General features: G+C 44.0%; 2 protein-coding genes across 6 annotated transcripts in view; one reads left to right on the top strand and one right to left on the bottom strand.

Moving 5' to 3' along the window:
* Positions 1-684: 684 nt before the first annotated feature.
* LOC308176677 (olfactory receptor 14C36-like) lies at positions 685-13142 on the bottom strand. The gene is made up of 2 exons (XM_080552763.1): positions 9798-13142; positions 685-7745 (listed from the first exon to the last, which is right to left on the bottom strand). Exon 2 carries the CDS (start codon positions 6975-6977, stop codon positions 6021-6023), a length of 957 nt encoding a protein of 318 aa, XP_080408889.1. The 5' UTR covers positions 6978-7745; positions 9798-13142; the 3' UTR covers positions 685-6020.
* Positions 13143-13296: 154 nt separating this feature from the next.
* TDRD12 (tudor domain containing 12) overlaps positions 13297-20776 on the top strand; it is a 68592-nt gene continuing 61112 nt past the window's right edge. For 3 of the 5 annotated variants that reach the window (XR_013938458.1, XM_080552723.1, XM_080552724.1), the window contains exons 1-7: positions 13464-13604; positions 14168-14220; positions 15047-15208; positions 15522-15658; positions 16910-17029; positions 18386-18441; positions 19440-19525. Coding sequence is in view for 4 of the 5 variants with exons in the window: in XM_080552723.1 (XP_080408849.1) it covers positions 14200-14220; positions 15047-15208; positions 15522-15658; positions 16910-17029; positions 18386-18441; positions 19440-19525 (582 nt within the window). In the remaining variant the exon portion in view is untranslated. The other 2 variants (XM_080552721.1, XM_080552722.1) reach the window with 2 other exon arrangements.

Here is a 20776-nt window from a genome sequence, read left to right as displayed (position 1 = left end):
CTGCTTCTCTGACCAGGTGACCCACCTGGTGGATGAGGGAAAGGCTGTTGACGTAGTCTACCTAGACTTCAGCAAAACCTTTGACATGGTCTCCCACAATATTCTCCTGAAGAAGCTGGCAGCCCATGGCTTGAACAGGTACACTCTTTGCTGGGTTAAAAGCTGGCTGATGGGTTCTGTATCAGCCACTTTCAGCAGTCTATCTAAATTTGTCCTTATTCAGCTCCTCATCATTTATAATGTAATTGCTATTACATTAATTAATATTAATATTAATATTTATAATTTTCTATCTATCAGTATACAATACTGTAGAGCTATCCTTTTTGGGTAGGAGAACCTCACTGGAGTCATAAAGCTGAGGAGTATGTTTTATTTTTTGGTAAATTGTCTCATGTTTTACTGTTACTTGTTTTAAAATAAGAAAAACCATTCTGTGACTGTGTGCAGCCAGTTCTCTAAGGAAAGCAGGTGGGATTTGGAGCAAAGGAGCAGTGAAATCTGGCTGCTGATTTCAGCGGAGATGTCTGGTGTAAGGAAAAGTGATGCAAGCCCCAGGTGGCCAATGAGAGAAATGGCTGTCCTGGTAAGGTGAGGAGCAAGGTTGTCCATCCAGTGACTGGCTTCAAGATACTGCTTTTCCAACCTAGCCAGACCTCCTTAGGAGAAGCACCAATTAGGGAATGCTGCTGTCACTATTTGCCTAAACTGAAGACCAGTGAAAAATACCTGTTTATCAAGTGCTCATTGAAGTTTTCCTCTTTAACTACCCTCCCAGAACCTCACTAATTAGGTGTACAAGATTTAAAGGCTTGAAGAAAATTGTCGAGACAGAGCTTGTTAGGCCTTTCTGCGTTTTAATGACCCTATGGTGTATTTGGTGCTCTGGTACCTCAGATACTGAGAAAAGATTGAAGAAATCTCTCAAGGAGCTCAAGTTTCTTGGAGCATTAAATTGGCCCCACTGAAGGTCATTAAAGACAAAGCTTCCCCATGGAATTGATAGAGCAGATTGGCTGGAAGCCATGATTACAGGTAGACGAGGGCACTGTGCAGGTGGCTGTGGTGCTGAGAAAAGCCTTGGTTTGGACAGAGCAGAAAGGTCAAACCCTGACCACAGCCCTGGGAAGAGAAGTCCTGTCCCACACCCATGAGGCAGTGAGATGTGGGGTATGTGATGGTGGGTGAAGGAAAAGGGTGTGACACCACAGGGCCTGTCCACAGAGTGGCAAGGAGGCAACGAGGCCCCAGTGTCACGAGGACAACGTGTCTCCTCATAGGCCACAGTGGCAGAGACATCACCCATAGCCAAGGGGACAAAGACCTCTGTCCTGTTGGGGCCTCCAGCCTTGCCAGTGCCCTCTGCCATCTCCTCTGTAAGCTGACCTACACTGTCCCACACCTGCTCCTGTTTCCCTGCATCCTGTAGACACCCATCTCCTTTCCCCACCCTGCTCACACCAGGGCATTTCCATACATTCATGAATGTTGCTGAACTCTCACTGACTGTTCCTTGAAACACATAGCCATGGTCTGACCCCAGACTCCCTTTGGGTGACCTCTGGCACCACAGTGCTCTCCTTTGAGGGACATTTCTTTCTTCCTCGTTCCCACTCCCCACATTTATAGCTACACCTTGTGACTGTTTATCTTTTTCCTACTGTTTTCTACTACTAAGCCAAGCATCACCATCTCAAAAACCTCTCCTCAGACAGGTGTCCCAACCCACCAGCCTTCCTGTGGTCTATCATGTAACCAGGCAGAAGTTGCCTCACAAACATCTCCCAAGCTATGGGCCTACTGCTGGCCTTTAAGCTTGTAGGATAGACATAACCAAGCCGTGTGCCTCCAGCTGTGCAGTCATGTACTCACGTGGAAGGATTATGACAACCTGTAATCAAGTCTTCCTGTATGTGCTTATCAGTTACTCAGGCAAGGGAGATTGCATAGTCACTATGCCAACCATACACCTTCTGCTGGACTATCAGGAACACTGGCAAATGTGAGCCTAAATGCACAGATCCCAGCCAGGAGTCAAGGGCTGACCTCTGACCTACTTCACTAAAAATGACCTCACAGCCCCTTTGCCTGCTACATTCCTCATGGTGGCCTATCAGCTGCAGAGACTCAAGGTGATCGGTTCCAGGGCAGACGCGTATTGCAGCAGGTCCAGTTGATGGGCAGAGGCCAATGGGATGAGGTTCAACAGGGCTAAGTGCCGGGTCCTGCACTTTGGTCACAACAACCCCATGCAGCGCTACAGGCTTGGGGCAGAGTGGCTGGAAAGCTGTGCAGAGGAAAAGGATCTGGGTGTGCTGATTGACGCTCACCTGAACATGAGCCAGCAGTGTGCCCAGGTAGCCAAGAAGGCCAACGGCATCCTGGCTTGTATCAGGAATAGTGTAGCCTGCAGGACCAAGGAGGTGATCATCCCCCTGTACGCTGCTCTGGTGAGGCTGCACCTTGAGTACTGTGTTCAGTTTTGGGCCCCTCACTACAAGAAGGACATCGGGGCCCTGGAGCATGTGTCCAGAGAAGGGCTATGAAGCTGGTGAAGGGCCAGGAACACATCTTATGAGGAGCGGCTGAGGGAATTGTAGTTGTTTAGTCTGGAGAAGAGGAGGCTCTGGGGAGACCTTATTGCTGTCTACAACTACCTGAAAGGAAGCTGTGGGGAGCTGGGGGTTGGCCTCTTTTCACAGATAACTGGCAATAGGACTAGAGGGAATGGCCTCAAGTTGTGCCAGGGGAGGTTTAGTTTGGAAATTAGGAGAAATTTCTTCTCAGAAAGAGTGGCCAGGCATTGGAACAGGTTGCCCAGGGAAGTGGTGGCATCACAGTCCCTGGAGATGTTCAAGGAAAGGTTGGACATGGTGCTTAGAGACATGGTTTAGTGGGTGACATTGGTTGTAGGGTGATGGTTGGTCCAGATGATCTTGAAGGTCTTTTCCAACCCTAATGGTTCTATGATTTTGTGATCTTTGTGGCCCTTCTCTGGAGTTTTTCTAAAACACCCATGTCCTTCTTGTGCTGGGGGTCCCAAAGCTGAACACAGCTATTATAGTAGTAATATCACAATGATCAGGTGAAATCCCTGGTGTCTGCCACAAAGCAGTCTGACACTGGGCTGTCGCCAGTTTGGGGAGTATCTTGGCAGGGAATGCCCTGGATGGTCTCAGCTGAGTTTAGGGAAAACATGAGCTAGCACCAAGGAAGTCCTACAGCATACTGGCCAGAGGAACAGGACCACAGCCAGTTGGAAGAGGGAACTGATTGTCCCTTGATGTTGCGTACTAGAGTACATTGAGATAGCCTGTCCTGCTTTGGTCTTCCCAATAAAAGAGAGGCTTAAGTGACTTTCTTGGAGTGTATCCAAATCTTTCAGGGTTGACACTTTCAGGCAGATGACACCAAGCTGAGTGGTGCAGTTGAAACAACAGAAGGAAGGAATGCCATCCAGAGGGACCTGTAGAGGCTTGAGAAGTGAGCCCACATGAACCATACGAAGTTCAAAAACATGAGGTCCTGTACCTGGGTCAGGGTAATCCCAATCACGAATCCTGGCTGGGCAGTGAGTATACTGAGAGCCACCCTGCAGAGAAGGACTTGGTGTTCCTGGTGGATGAAAAGCTTGGCATAAGCTGGCAATGTGTCCTTGCAGCCCAAACAGCCAACGAATATCATGGGCTGACATCAAAAGAAGAGTAGTCACCAGGTCGAGGGAGGTGATTTTCCCCCTCTATTCTGCTCTTGTGAGACCCCACCTGGAGTACTACATCCAGCTCTGGGGCACCCAGCATCAAAAGGACATGTAAGGAAGAAATTCTTCACCATGAGGGTGGTGAGGCACTGGACCAGGTTGCCCAGAGAAGTTGTGGGTACCGTATCCCTGGAAGTGTTCAAGACCAGGTTGAATGGGGCATTAGGCAACTTGATCGTGTGAAAGATGTCCCTGTGCATGGCAGGGGAGTTGGACTAGATGGTCTTTAAATGTCCATTCCAACCCAATCTCTCCTATGATTCGATGATTCTATGATCCTATAATTCTATACAGTAGGTGATCCCCAGCCTGGACTATGGTGTCCCTTTCTCTGCCTTCACCATGCCAGTTCATCAAGACAGAACAAACTGAATTGGGGCCCCCGGGTTCCTCAGCAAGCTCCAACTCAGCTGGCTTCTCTAGCTCTGGGGGCTATCCTAATTCTCAAAAAAAGCTATTGGTAGGGCTTCTGGCCACTTTAGCTGAGCTTCCTGCCAAATTTTAGTTAACTGCCTTTTTAGTGTTTGATTCATTCTTTCTACTCATCCACTTGTCTACTTGATTGTGGTCTCAGAGTAGTATGTAAATCCACCTTAATCTGTAACGCTCCCGATATTTCTTGAACTACTTGTGATATAAAATGAGGTCCATTGTCTGAGGAAAATCCCTCTGGTGTTCCAAAGCGTGGGATTACTTCTTTCAGTAAAGGCTTTATGACCTCCCTAGCTTTATTAGATTAGCATGGGAAGGCCTCTGGCCATTCAGTGAGTGTGTCCACCAGTACTAGAAGATATCGATATGATCCTTGTCTAGGCAATTCGGAAAAGTCCACTTGCCAATACTTCCCAGGTTTCATCCCTTTTCTTATCTCCCCTGGTGGTGGTTTTGGTTGGATCTTGGGGTTGTTAGCACAGAATACAGGACACTTTTGCACTATTCGGTTTGCGATCGTTTGCATTTTTGGTCCAATTGGAAAGTGCTTCAGGCTATCTACCATGGCATCAGCACCAAAGTGTGTTCCTTCACATAAATCTTTCATTAGCTGTTCTGTTATAGTTTCTGTTATTAGGATCCTTGTTTTCTCCAGTTTAAGACTACACTGCTTTGGTCCTCTCAACAATAGAGAGGCTTAAGTGACTACCCTGGAGAGTGTCCAAAACTTTCAGGGTTGATGCTTGCAGGCAGATGACACCACGCTGAGTGGTGTAGTTGACATGACAGGAGGAAGGGGTGGTGTCCAGAGGGACCTCAAGAGGCTTGATGGGGCATTAAGCAACCTGCTCTAGTGAAAGATGTCCCTGTGCATGGCAGGGGAGTTGGACTAGATGGTCTTTAGAGGTCCCTTCCAACCCAATCCCTCCTATGATTCCATGATTTTATGCTTCTATGATTCTCTACCTTCACTTTCTCTGCTTTCACCATGCTCGCTCACCAAGACAGAACAGAAATCGGGGCCATGGGGCTCCTCAGCCAGCTCCCACATATCTCAGGTCTACCTGTGCCTACTGTGGGCACAATCTCCCCATTGTGGGAAATTGCAGAGTCCTCATTCCCTGCAGATACCTCAGCTTAGCACATTATCTTTGGGTGAGTCCACTCTGGGTGATTTTTCACTTTGTGGGGCTCCAGCCATTGGCCTACCCATGGAAAAACAGTCCCTGGAGATCCCCCAGCCTCTCCAGGCTGCTCCACACTTCACTCGTTGAAGACATCATCTGCATGTAACATGTGCCCAGGGAATGAAGCTCAGTGACCATTCACAATCTGCACTGTCATGGGACACCTATGGATGACTTCTCAATCCATCCCTGGGTCTCCAGTGGCTACCAACATCAATATGATCTTTTGTCTTCTAAATCCAACTATAAACAAACCTAGGGTGGGTGTTCACCCATTTGGGTGAAATAGCTTGAGCTTGTTAATACCATCATTGGAAGAAGAGCCCAGACTTCAGGCACTGCGCTGGAGAGATTCCATTTAATTACAGACACGATAGGAGGGCAGCGGCTCTGACACAGTGTTAGACACACTTTTATAGAGGCTTCAGGTGAGACAGAGAAAGTTGATTCCTCAGGAGAAGTTAGATGAATCCAAACGTAAACATAGGAACATAGTACCACAGATTACTACAAAATAATATCAACAGCAGTACTGATAATAAAAATCCAAATGGAATCCAAAGGAAGAAAAAAAGAAAGAAAGAAACAAAGAACAAAATGAACACAAAGTACAGTCCAGACATAGGATAACTTGAGAATCATTAGCATAGAGTGATGGGAAATTTATCACAACTGAGAAACATCCATGAAATCACTTTCTGTATGGCATCCTTGAGCTCCTTGTTCCTCACGCTGTAGATGAGGGGGTTCACTGCCGGCAGTAGCACTGAGTACAGAACTGTTGTCACCAGGTCCAGGGATGGGGAAGAGATGGAGGGGGGCTTCAGGTAGGCAAACATGGCAGTGCTGAGACACAGAGAGACCACGGCCAAGTGAGGGAGGCACGTGGAAAAGGCTTTATGCCTTCCCTGCTCAGAGGGGATCCTCAGCACAGCCCTGAAGATCTGCACGTAGGACAGAAAGATGAAAACAAAACAAACAAAAGCTAAACAGACACTAACCATGAGAAGCACAACTTCCCTCATGTAGAAGTGTGAGCAGGAGAGCTTAAGGATCTGGGGAATTTCACAGAAGAATTGGTCCACAGCATTACCTTTGCAGAGAGGTAGTGAAAATGTATTGGCTGTGTGCAGGACAGCATTGAGAAAGCCACTGCCCCAGGCAGCTGCTGTCATACTGGCACAAGCTCTGTTGCCCAGGAGGGTCCTGTAGTGTAGGGGCTTGCAGATGGCAACGTAACGGTCATAGGCCATGACAGTGAGAAGACACAATTCTGCTACAATCAAAAAGAGAAAGAGAAAGACCTGGGCAGCACATCCTGCATAGGAGATGGCCCTGGTGTCCCAGAGGGAGTTGGCCATGGATCTGGGCATAGTAACAGAGATGGAGCCCATGTCAAGGAGGGCAAGGTTGAGAAGGAAGAAGTACATGGGGGTGTGGAGGCGGTGGTCACAGGCTACAGCTGTGATGACGAGGCCATTGCCAAGGAGAGCAGCCAGGTAGATGCCCAGGAAGAGCCCAAAGTGCAGGAGCTGCAGCTCTCGTGTGTCTGCAAAGGCCAGGAGGAGGAACTCAGTGATGGAGCTGCCATTGGACATTTGCTGCCTCTGGATGTGGGGATCTGTCCAGAGAGGAAAAGGCAGTGAGAGGTTAGGAGAGTAATCGGTTTCTAAACTAATTCAATTTCTTATCAAAATCCCCCAAACTGCCTTTAACCTTCCAAGAAGAACTTTTTCAGGTGCCTTACATGACCTCTGTTTGATAGTATCTGAGGGTGTTACTGGGAGCAGGGCGGTTTAATGGGGACTGTTTAGCAGCAACCGTTAAATAAAAGCAGAGGATGATCTCAGCATAAATCCACTTACCATATCAAAGAGCTTTTTAGCATTGTCACTCCTGATTCAACCAAATTCTGAACAGGGCTGTAGGGATTGTATGTTTTGTTCCTGTGGCTGCACCAAACATTGGGAAGTGTTTTTAAGGCAGAAATCCTGGGCATCTCTACTGCACTGCAAATGAAACCATGTAGGTCTTGTGAGGCGCAGGTACTGTTCCTGAGGCCAGAGTGAGGAGAGCTGGTTTATACATCAGTCCTGGCCTCAGCTGCCCACTCCTGGCACCTCTCTGAGCTGGGCAAAGATCACACTCAGACATTTCCCTGCAAAGAACCTGGACACTGCTGAGATCAGAGGAAGCCAGGTTCCAAGTTCAGATCTCCAAATCCCTCACCTGTCTCATCGCACTTGAGGAGGGCTTCACTCAGCTCTTCCTCCCAAGCAGGGCTCATTTCCACCCAAAGGGCTCATTGCAGCTGCCCAGTGTCACTTCCATGGCCTTAGCACCAAGGTGTCTTCTCCATGGATCTCCTGGAGAGCACAGAGATGCTATGGGAGAACTGTGCCTTTGTGGAGGGCAGCCTGCAGCCCAGGAGGACCCCCCAGGGAAAGACTCCAATGTCTTGATGATGGAGTGTCCTGAACAGCAGCATACACACACACACACACACACGTGCAGTGCCCAGAGCCTTCAGGCTTGATGGGGACAGAGGAGGCAGGAAGAGGAGGGGAAACATGAAGAAATGCTTCTGGTGGCAGCTCTCTCTCACTGCCTGCCCATGTCTCTGCTGCCTGAAGCTGTCCCTGCCAGGAGCTGTTTCTCTGTCTCCACGTCTCCTCCTGTCCTCACAGACGTGTTCACAGATCCCATCCCGCACGCCCTGTGCTCAGCTTTGCCCTGCAGACAACTTCTGAGGACAGGACACTGTCTATGGGCATCACGGCATTTGCAGATCCTAATGACCATATGAGAAAAACCCTGAGGGGACCAGAAAGGTGAGCATGCAGCGTGTAGGCTGAGGGGTGTGAGGGGACTCTCTGAAGTTCATCACTGACATATTGATCTGCAACTGCAATTCTCTAGGAGTCTCAGTCTCCTGTACAATCCTGACAACTCATGTAACCTGTCTCCCCTCCACAGCAGGAATCTGAAAGCCCAAGCTCCAGGAAGTGTCTGCCCCTTCAGGTAGTCCATGCCTTGCCTTTCCTCTTGAAAATCACAGAATCACAGAACTGTAGGGGTTGGAAGGGACCTCAAGAGATCATCGGGTCCAACCCCTCTGCCAATGCAGGTTTCCTATAGCAGGTTGCCCAGGTAGGCATCCAGACAGGCCTTGAATATCTCCAGAGAAGGAGACTCCACAGCAATCCTGGGGAGCCTCTTCCAGTGCTCCGTCACACTCACCGTGAAGAAGTTCTTTCACATGTTGGTGCGGAACTTCCTGTGATCCATTTTTTGGCCATTGCCCTTGTCCTGTCCCCATAAACCACTGAAAAGAGGTTGGCCAAATCCCTCTGTCTCCCACACTTAAGGCATTTGTAAACATTAACAAGATCCCCTGTCAGTCTTCTTTTCTCAAGGCTCAACAGAACCAGGTCTCTCAGCCTTTCTTCATAGGGAAGATGCTCCAGGCACTGTGTCATCTTTGTGGCCCTCTGCTGTACTCTTTCCAGGAGATCCCTGTCTTTTTTGTACTGAAAACCCCTCAGAAATGCCATTCTCTAGAGCCTCTTCTACTCCACCCAGGAGAAAGAGGGACAGTCATCGTTACATAAGCTATCAGCCCTTGGATGCGCCAGCTTTAGAAGACCCCTTGTGCAACCCCATCTGCATTGCCCTGCTGCCAGAGACTCACTCATGGTGTAACAAGCCTGCAGCTTTGTCCTGCCACACGCTGTCCTCTGTTGTTGCACTCTTCACAGACTTTAACCTCTCTCCTATACTCTCCCCTTGTAACCAGCAGCAGTGTCCCTAGCCCTGCTGTGCTGTGCAGAGGAGCTGCTCCTGGGCAGAGCTGTCTGTCTGCAGTGCTGCCGGTTTGCCAGGAGCTCCCTCCAGCCCAGGAGCCCAGAGCAGCTCAGCAGCAGAGGACCTGACCATGGCATCACTTGCTCTGTCCCATGGGGCTCCCTGGAGATGTCTCCAAGGCCTCAGGGCTGACAGCTCCTAAAAGGCAGCAGGATCTCTCCTGGGGTGTGTGGTCTGAAGCAGACTGAAGTAAATCCTGACCTTTCCTCTCTGAACATGGGAGAGACCGACATTAGGAGTGTGCTTTGTTCTCAGAGTGTGGCTGTCTAACAGGAGGTACAAGTAATTCCCTCCCTTAAACCCTGTTCCATACCCATTGCCTGGCAGAACACCTTGGCCATTACAGTCAGGGATCATTTCACCTCTCTGAACTTCCTTCACAATTTCTTTAAGCAGCTAAGAAAGAAGTGCCTAGCTCATTGGTGTCCTACCAGGAGAGAGGGCACCAGAATGCCCTAGAATTTCCCACAGAGAACGGGGAATGGGACAGTCAGACATCGTTGATTGAGTTTTCCATACTGTGAATATGAAACTTTCTCAACCCTGAGACAAACCTCTTCCTCCTCTCCCACATGACCAGCACAGTGACTGGGATTTGGAAAAACCTCCTCATTGTGTTGGTGGTGGCAAGCCAGCTTCTACAGACACCTGTGGACTTCTTCCTGGGGAATTTTTCATCCTCACAGACCTGGTACAGCTCCACCACTCTGTGCCAGATTCTGGCAGGCTTCCTGACTGGAAACAGCACCCCCTTTCCTCACAGAGGTGGTAATAATTTTAGCTGCACCTTTTGCACATCCTGAGTGCTTCGTGCTGGTGGCCTTGTTCCTACAGTCACCCTACTGTCATGGACCACTTCTAGGATCTTGCCCCATTGCTGGAGCGTTCCTGCAGTGACACCAGGACACTTATGCTCTTTGCTTTTATAACCTGCATTCCTTGTCGCTGCCCACCGCGAGCAAGGAGGGGCCAGCAGCATTGTGCACCGGTGTGCAGCTGGTATGGCAGGGCACGGGACTCTGCACCAACTCTTGGCAGTCTGCAAGATCACACACCTACCAGGGTGTCCACTAAGCAGAGAGCTCACTATAAAAAGACTGTGGCGACCCAGACGGAGGGCCTGCCCAGAGACGTGGCTGTTCAGGCCTTTGGCTGCAGGAAGTACTTGAGCCTGTCGCTGCTTGGGGAGGGCAGCGGGGAGACCGCCTGTTCTCAGGTGGAAGGGCTGCTCGCCATGGTGGCGGAGCTCAAGGAAGAGGTGGAGAGACTAAGGAGCATCAGGGCATGTGAGCAGGAGATTGCCTGGTGGAGTAACTCCCTGGTGTGGCAGAGAGAAGGGCACGGGGGGGATGCCCCCCAGAGGGTGGTGGAACCCCTGCCCTGTCGCTGTGGGGCAGAGGGATGACTGGCGGAAATCAGACTCTATAACCTCGGAATAGTTATAAAGCAGGTATGTTTATTCGGCACTGCACACACACGCTGGGCGCAAGGGGGATAGCTCCACCTAACTTGCACGCCAACAGTTACCGGCAGTGTGCTTATATTAGTGGGACAAATACGTATTCATTTTGTTTCCAGTAAGTCTCTTGTATATTCACCAGGTCTCCGAAGAATCATTAACATAGGTTCCGTCTCTATTTGTATGCGTACTGGAGTCCTTGGGTGGTCGTTGTCTGGCACACTCTGGTGGTCTTTGTTGAAGGCCAGAAGTCTTCCTCGCTGCTTGTCTTCTGGCCTTTCATGTCTTTGACAGACTTCAGCAGTCAAGCCAGTTCTTGCTGGTTCCATTATCTATGCATACAGTCTTTTATTCCCTTATCTTTGGGTCGTTAACATACAATTGTGCTAGCTAAGACCTAGGAATCACCATCCTTTATCTTGTTCCCTGTCTCAAGTCCCCCCTTTTCTTTATCCTAAGCAAATTCTTTTGCTTATAACACTCCTTCTTGATTCAAAGTTTTCATAAAATTCTTACCAGCTTCTACTTGGTGCTTGTTTCAGTTACACTTACAGGTTTCATAATCATCTAGTCCTTTCATACAGCACCAAAATGCACACTGTACCAATACACAGGTTAAGAATACTAGTAAAAGCAAGAACAATATTCCTGTAAACAATTGCTTAAGCCAAGAAAAGTTGGGTAACCAAGAGGTCAGTTTGTTCCATAATTCTCGAACCCACGAGGTGTCATCTTGAACTACCTCGTGTAAGATCTTGGTCTTTTCCCAAATATTTTTGAGATCAGTCTCAATTCATCCTGCCTCATTTGCATACATACAGCAACAGTTTTTCTCATTCCCTTTGTTAGTAAGCCCCCACACAAAACAAGAAATCACTCCCCTGTATCTGTAAATACGGGGGTTTAAAAAGGTATTGGGGATAGGTTGTTCCCAATCTAAGGCCACTTTCTGTCTGCCAGGTGTTAAACTCCTCCTAAATAAATTCGCTTTCCCCCTTTCTTACCAAATTCCCAGGGCTCAAGCCCGAACCACCAAAGAAGTGACTCTCTCCATTCTACCACTTCGATAATCAGTCAGCCCCCCTGATACTTGGGAAACTGACCAAACACCACAGTGAATATACCAAAACTTCTAGACTATTACTTAGATAATGCTCCCGCCTTCCTCCTTGTCGCACTCAGAAACATTTAAGAACAAAAATACACCGTCAGGCCCGTATATTGGGCACCACCAGTCAACACTTGGATAAAACAACACTTCCTTTCAGTCTGTCATGCGCTTTGTTCGTCTCCAGCCGGTCGTCTCGCAGAGAATACGGAACTGCGGATCAGAACTCCGCACTCGCTTCCCAGCGATGCTGCGTCTCACACAGCACAATCACACAAAGAGGCCCCTTGCACTTCTCATTCATACCACAAGAATATATCACTTAAAAGAGTAACCAAACTTGTTTGTATCATCTCTGGCTGTGTTCCTCGTGGAGTACCTCACTTCACAACAATACTTTGTCTCAAACACATACACTTACACAAATGCTTTCAACATGAGATACCCGGACATCTACAAATAAGACATACAATTATTAACACTCCAATTAATATCCCTCCAGCAGCTGCAAATATTACCCAGATAACCTTGTCACAATTTTGAGAGGCCCGCTTACCCTTCTCCTGCTTCTTGTACAATCATTAGCAGGTCCGTCCTGGCTCCCAAAACTGGGGATGCAGCGGTAACCTCGGATTTGCTCGATCTACTCCCAAGATTGCTAGCAGCCGCTCTATCAGTCAGCAAATACCCCTTGACCACTCTATCGGTCACCAAATCTCCCTTGACCGCTCTGTCGGTCAGCCTGTAGGGTACCCTCCTCCCATACAGGGACTATGCTGCACGCCCGATGTCTCTGTGCGATTTACCAGCTGCCCTGGCCATGCGTACGACTTACAGGCCCTTCCTGTATTGTGCATGTCCGCAGCTCCAGGAGGTCTTTGTCTGCTCCTGCAGTGAGCAGCTGAGAGTGGAGGCTCCTCCGAGGAAAATACTCGGGGTGCACCTAGGGGCGTCCGCTCTGCAATCGATCCCGCAGCCAAGCAGAGCGTCTTCTGCCTGGCTCACCAAACTGACTTGAGGAAAACAGACTCCACAATCAGTAAGATTGTAAAGTAGGTATGTTTGTTCGTCACTGGGCAGCACGGGGGGTAGTCCCACCAATGAAAAAAACATTGAGCCTGAATGGAAAAGGGAGCGTAGGAGAGGAATAATAATAATAAAAATGTTGCTACTTTGTCACAGAGCTTGATGTAAGAATGAAGTAACACTTTTGTAAGGCCTAGATGTCAGGGGACATTTCCAACAGCTATCTGTGTGAGGATGCATGTATTTTTTATCATAGCAGAACTCCACCAGAGAAGCGCCAGGTGCCATGGCTCCCCAGCTGCCTCCTTTTACAGACCTTTCAGGCACACACTGCGCTTCGGATTCGGGGTCTGGGAAAGCCCCCCTGAAGCAGGAGCAGCAGGAAGGCAAAAGCAGGGCTCTCCCTCCTCACACCCACCGGCACCCCGCCGCCCTCAGCGAGCCGAGGCCGGCCCCGCGCCGCCCCCTGCCCGCGGCCTTTCCCCGCTTCTGGCGGCCGAACCTCAGCCAGGCGCCGCCGCCTCCCTCGGCGCCACCTGTGGGCGGCGCACGCGCACTGGGGGGCTGCGGGCCGCTTCTGGAGGCTTCTGAGCGGGGTGAGCTGCGCGCTGAGGGTCGTGCTTCGGCCTCGTGTGTGTGGGGACGGGGGCACTGGCTCGGGTGAGGGTCGTGTGGCACTGGCTCTGCCAGCTGAAGGGCACTGCCTTGACTTCTGCCTCCTGAAATATTTTGTTAGCTGCTCACTCATGGTGTGAATTCTTCGAAGCGGTAGGCTAAGCGCTGCTGTGATGAGGGGTGTTGTGATGTGCGAGGCTGTGCCGAAGTGGCATGCAAAAGATATGTTCTTTTCCAGTATAAGTGTGCTGTGAAAAATGAGTAAGAATTTCTGTTATACTAAACTTGTTGGCAAAGGTTGGGATTCATGTATTTGTGTTTTTTTTTTTAATGATGTAAGCTTTTGGGGTTTTGCTGATCGTTTGGTCAAGTAGCTAGATTGCAGCAGACCCAGTCTTCAACCAAGATATTTCTGTTGGCTGTTGGATGTAAGGTAATGGGCTATATGCTGCAAGTAGGTTGAGATAGGAGAACAAGCATGTTGTGGCATGCTGAAGATGGATGTGGTTGTATGTGAATAAATATGGATGGCAGATCTTCATTGGGATTCAACATAGAACCCCACTAAGAAGGCTGGTTAGAAGCCTTCCATACATGTAAATCAGTTGTCTAGACTAATGCTGCTTATACAAGTAGCAAAAATATGTAGGCCTGCTTTAGAAGTACGCTTTTTAGATGTGCTTTAGAATAGTCACACGTCTGTTGCTTTCCTACAGTAGCGTCAAAGAAGACTCAGTAGCTGGGCAATATGGAAGTCATGATACTACAGGTACACTGATATTTTTAAAAGTTGAGCGGCTTGGTGTTTATTTCAATAAAACTATAGACGTCAGATTTACAAATAAGATTATGCCTTCATTTCTGTTCAGCAGTCGTTTCTTACACATGGTGGGGTCATTGACAGATTATATACATTTTCCCGTGCTTTCCATGTGTTTATCTTGGTTTCCTCTCAAAAGAGGATAGTAGGGATGCAGCTAAAATCTAAAATGGAAGATATCCTATGTAATCTTAAATCGAGTGTAGTAATGGGTTTCTAATTAATGCTGGAAGAGATCATGGACATTTTTTTTTCCCAGAATAGTGAGTACACTTATCAGCTGCAAGACTGGTATATAAATGCTTACAAAGGCTGAGCAGAAAGCTGAGGCCCTATTTTAAAGAAATTGGCTGTCTTATAGACCCTCTGAGACTGAAGAAAAGCCTGTCGGTAGCTTTTTTTTTTTTTTCCATGTTCTGAAAATACTATGGAAGTAAAAAGTTTATATTTCTGCACTTAACTCACTATATTTTGTTTAACAAACTATTTAAATAAAGCTTCTACCTTTCAGAATGCGTATGTCGTTAATTGCAGTGCCAAAGAAACTTACAAGTTTAGAAGTCATTTATTGAACTAATTGTCTGAACATGAAAGATGTATTATGCGTATTAACATTCTTTATGCTGAATATCTATTCCTATAATGTAAGGGGCCTAGCTAAAGGTTTTAAGATTCATGTTTACTGCTCAGATGCTCATGCAAATACCCTATCACTTCAGCAGGAGATAATACTACTTGTTTTTTGTTTTTTTTTTTTATCTACTGTTTGCACCAGATTGAAGATCCGAGTTGCTTTTGGGTTACTATGAAAGGACGTGGGCCTTACATAGTTGATGAAATAGAGTATAAAAACCTGAATGCAGAAATGAATCAGTTCTATGACAAATCTTGTGAAAATGTGGATGAAGTAAAGCCAGTAACATTAGAAAAAGGCCAGGTAAAGACATTGCTATGTTGTGTACAATAAAAAAAATGGTATTTGCATTGGTTTAGGGGGTGAATTATCGAAGACGTGTGGGTTTTTGTTTTTGGTTTTTTTTTTTTGGACTACTGCTTTGTAGTAGAAAAGGACATCTACATGGTTTGTATCATCTTACCTGTAAGCTTTATCACTAAGGAAGCTGCAACACTTGCAGTTTATAAAGTAAACTGGGGCTGCATCGTAAACACTGTTTTCTTGCCTCTAAGAAAAAAGACAGTGATGTTTGTTCCGTTTACAAGAACCTGTTGTCTTGTTCTTTCTTTTTCAGATTTGTGTGGTTTTCAGTGAAGAACTGAAATGCTGGTGTAGAGCAGTTATTAAGTCAATCATGTACTGTGCAGGTCATTATCAAACAGAATGCTTTCTTGTGGATTATGCCAAATACACTTTTGTTAAAACAAAGGAGTAAGTGTTTGGTTTTTTTGAGAGTGTCACTGAAATGTATTTTGTTGGCTATCAGCGTTTATTTAGTTTAATAGTCACAAGGCTTTGGTTTAATTGAAGCATGGGTCCACAATAAACTGCTAGCCATGTAATGGGCCCTTGTCAGTGTGGATGCAAACCAGTCTTTGTTCTGTTAATTTTTTAAAAGATGTTTTCTATTCTATTTTTCTTTTTCTTAAAGACTTGAAACTGGAATAGTGTCAGTTCAATATGATTGAGATTTATGGTTGTCAGTTAACATTACTGAAGCATACCTTATTAAGGGATAAATAAATAAAACCACTATGAAACCATGTGTTTCTAAAATCTTAAAATGCATCTTAAAAAATCTCTTCCAGCTTTCAGCCATATTTAAGGTTCATTTCTTTAATAAAATATCCAACTTCATGTACAAGAATCTTTACCAAGTATTTTCGTAGTATTCAATAAAATTAAGAAAGCTAACTTAAAATATTTTAGAATAAATATTTTAAAATCTTAAGTTAAATAACATTTTTTATTGAATGTGCCTGTATCAGAGAGCAACTTGACAATGCCATGAGTTTAAAATACGTTCTAATAGAATTAAACACATGATATACTGCTTTTTATTTATGAAATAACTTGGAACAAAAATGAGAACTATATTTATCTTAAAAGCTCGGTATAGGTGGTGCCTTGCTGGTTACTAAATGTCTCCCATCAAACCATTTATAAGGGGAAATTACGTATAGATCAAGGCTCTAGTGATAGCTATACAAACATTTATTATTTTTTTTAGGGAAATGAGTACAGATGCATGTTAGTATATTTATTAATTTCCTTCTCACTGATTTTAGTCATACCTAGTTTCTCACTCAGAGATAAGAATTGCCAAATGGCATATGCAGCGCCAGATGGTATATATAACGTATGAGGTCTAAATATCATGAAAAGACTTTAAACTGTACTGCAAACCTTTCTGATGTTTCTCTAAAAATGTTTCTCTACATAGTTTCTCTACTAAATGGGAAGTGTATTCATATTCAGGGCAAATGTGTTTATTAATTGCTCCTTAGACCTGTCTTAGATAAATAAATAAATAAAACAGGGGTTCCAGGGAGTTTCACTGTAGGAGCCAAACTTCTAGAAGAAATGTGTTGTTGCATATAGGATAATGAAAGCATGTGTTTGAAACACCACTGGAGAATAAAGTCTGCTCTGTAAAATGAGATTTTCTGCTTTGTTTTTAAGTGTTCGAGTTGCAGTGAAGGCATTTATGCAAATCCCATATAGAGCAAAAAAATGTAGATTGTATTGCACAAAGCCAGTGACGTTGCGTATCAACTTTCGTGAAGATACAGCAAAAATAGTGTAAGTAGAGTTTAACAACTGTATTGTAGTCATAAATTTCTTAGGTGTGAAATTTCATCACAATATATTTTTTTCTTCAGAGGATACTGTTTCAGTAAGAACATAGGAGATAAGATGTGAAAATCTTTTTTTTTCTTTTTTACAAGAGCAATTCATAAACAGAACTTGCCTAATGATTTGGGTTTTATTATTCATCTATTTGAATCTTTTGATGTTTATTTAGAAACTAAGAAATTCAGACAAATTTTTGGCAGTTGTTGCCCTTCATCTACAATCCCAGAACTGTGATTCCAGCACATGAGCTCCTCTACTAATTGATCCATGTGCAGTTTCTTACAAGTGCTCATCTTATTCCTGACAATCTTGTTTGTGGTCATTACGCATTCTGCCTGAACTGAAGTTCTGTTAATGTATAAACATTATAGATAACTTTGGTTTTTCCCATTATATCTGTCTCCTTGAAATACTTAGGATTCCTGTTGTACTTTCCTTATCATATTTATGCCAGTTTTGAAGGAGTGGAATACGGTTTTCCCTGGGATCTAGTGGTAAAGAAAAGTGCTTGTGTGTCCTTACTTTGAGTTCTAGGATGTTATTGTCAAAGACCTGCCAGATCGTGGGGGAATGTGGCATTATAGCAAGTAACCTATCTTGATTTATGTTATTAACGAATATTTATAACTACGTGTAGTTAGACATTTAGGTTTGTTTTTTTATACTGTCCTTTGAAAGGAGGAATCAGTATTTTACTTAGATACTCTGACAAAACAAATACTAGTTTAGTTAGGATGGGAATAGCATACATCTTGAGTGGGCCACCTTTGTGAGTTATCAAAAGATCACTGAAGTTCTCTACATATATCTACTATATTTTGTTTACAATGCTTTACATTTGATTCCTTTTTTTTTTTGTATTTGCAATTGCTGAAGATGGTAAAGAACTTAATTTTCTGTTATAGACCCTAAAGTCTTTACAATGTTTGTAAAGTGCTTGTTCAAAACTGCTCAATACGTTTTTAAAGTAATTAACATGTTCTGCTCTACAAGTGGATTCTCACTCTTTCTAGTTAATCTATTTTTTTTTCCTGATTGCCTTATTTTATGTTGGATATAAGCCATCATACTTCGACAAATCAATATCTCGTAATTTTCAGGCAGTTCATTTTATTAATGAACTGAAACATCAAAACCGAAGTCACATTCAAAGTAGTAAGACTGTGTTAATGTTTCTGTTAGAGACGGTTTTTGAGACTTAGCATGAACTGAGAACGTTTTTTTTTTGAACGTGCATCACTTTTCAGATTATCATTTGAAGTTTCGATTATGTGGGATAACTGGTTGTGTTTATTTTCCTAGGCCAGCCCAAAGGTGGGATAATGCTGCTACTCAGTATTTTCAAAGTCTTCTGAAAGGTAAATATGCTATCAAAATCATAATTGGCCCTTCTGTTTTAGGAAATAAGTTGTGAGAGAAATGAAGTACTGGAATATATATTTCATCATACTTCCTTTTAAATTTTCACAGTATTCTAAAGAGAAGGGAGTTACTCAAATTTTTTGGTGTGATTTGACTTAGCCAACAATGTGTGTAGACTTGCATCTTTACCATGCTGCATAAATTGTTAAAGGTGATTAGGTAGTTGCCAGCTTGGAATAAACTATCTTGGAAGAAACTATCTACTGCTCCAAGTAGTTACTTAGCGAAGTAGAAATGCTTGTTTTCCAGTCTGTTGTCCTTTCCCATGTGTGGTGTTTCAGGAGCTCATGCAGTCTTTTCCATATCCAGCATTCTATTTTGGTGTGAGAGCACTTGTTGGCATTGCTAGAAAAGCAGCCCTTTATTGTTCTTGTCTAATCTTGTTTATGTGCCTCTACCTGAAAAACAACCTACCTGCTTATTTGCAAGTACAATATACTACACACAGATATTTGAGGAGGAGAGGATGAATTTATAAAAACAGTAAAGAGTCTTTAGGCTGTTAATTTCCCATACTAATGGAACATGGCACTTCCATGATTTACAGGTTTTCACACATCCAAGTGTAATGCATTATTATGCAAAGTAAAGGTCAATAGGAAGCCATAATAACATGGAACTTGATTTCACAAATATGCATAAGTATATAAATAATTTCAGTGTATGAATAAGACTAGTTTCTGTGGACAGGTCATTAATGCTTTTCAGTTCTCAATCTTCCTTCAAAGACTGAGGACAACTTCATTTTTCAAGCTCTGTTAATGCCTTGTTAGATTCTTGTTCCATTTAAAAGTTACAACATTTGTAGTAGTTTTTCTTCAAACAAATAGGTTGCATTCATTTAATTATTATTTATGTTTTTGTATAGCTTGAAAAATATTGATAATGTGATACGGGGTTAATATTTCTCCTTCCTGTTTACTACTACATTTAGCAACTACACAAATCAAAGCCAAGTTATGTGCTGTAGAAGATAATACATTTGATGTTATTCTTTATGTGACAATAAAAGATGAAAAGGTAAGATACTTCTATATCTACAAGCCTATTTGTATGCTTTATTATGTAAATCATAACTCTGTAATCAGATTAGGACTGAAAAGCATTATCTGCAAGTGAGTTTTGTCATTTGCCAGTTACAGTAGAAGCTAAATCATTAACTTATTAAAGACACTATTTTATGTTTGTATGTTGATGTAACTCTCTGAAGGTGTTCCAGGAGGCAGAAATTCCATTTTTGAAGGTATTGAAGGTATTTGAAGGTTTTGAAGGTATTGGCAGGCAAATGAAGTACAAGTCTGTAGCATTGCACAAAGATATCTTGCGTAACAAAAAGTACACGTTCTCATAAGAACTGCACATTTAGGTTATTTCATGCAAATTTCTTTTTGCCCTTTCAAGTTTTTCTTTCATTTTTAGGAACTTCTGATGAAGGTAATTTGTTTTATGAATTTATCATTTACAATTTGGCTTGGTTTAGGTCTAATTACAACTGTTAGAATTATAGGACAGGGTACAAGAAAAATCACAAATGAGGCTCACAGAAAATGGATGTTGTGTTCCCAAAGCTCTTCTCCTGCTAACTTGGTCTGGTGAAAGGCTGAGCAGCAGTGGATACCTGACAGAGTCAATTCTACTCACTATAACCTCGTTCATCTTTTTCCTCATTGTCCTAATCACATTTATTTCAGTGATGTGTTAAAATTTGAAGCAATACATTAAGTTCTTCACTGTTTAAAAAAAAATATATTTTTTAAAAGAGCAAGTAACAAAAATTTTAGGGCTATCAATATTTTATGGAACTTGAATTTAAAAAAATTGGCCCAAACAATGTATTAAATGCATAAGAACTGTGTGAACACTGATATTAGTGTTAAAACCAGAGCACTTCCATTTTAAAGTGGAGTTGTTGGAGATAACTTGATGAACTAGAATTATCCTGGGTGAGGTGTTGTTTTTCTGTTGTTTTTGTTTGGTTTGGTCATTTTTTGCTATTCCATTCGATTACCTGGAGCTGTAATGCACAGCTGTTTTGGAGGTTGTAACACTGAACTGCGCAGTAAAACTATGTCTTTCAGAATCTGGTACCTGTTTTCAAGCATTATAGTATTTTCTTTGCTTAAAACAAATATTGTCTTTGAGGTTTTTCAGGAAACATTTGATGTTGTTTAAGCTGAATTACTCTGCATCCTGCAATGAGATTGTCCCTTTAAAAATACAAATATACAGGAAGCAATTCAAATTGACAGCTATGTGAATTATTTACTGCAT

The sequence above is a fragment of the Anser brachyrhynchus genome (assembly GCF_964034855.1).
Source record: "Anser brachyrhynchus genome assembly, chromosome: 12".
Taxonomy (NCBI): domain Eukaryota; kingdom Metazoa; phylum Chordata; class Aves; order Anseriformes; family Anatidae; genus Anser; species Anser brachyrhynchus.
This window is presented reverse-complemented; position numbering and strand designations above follow the sequence as displayed.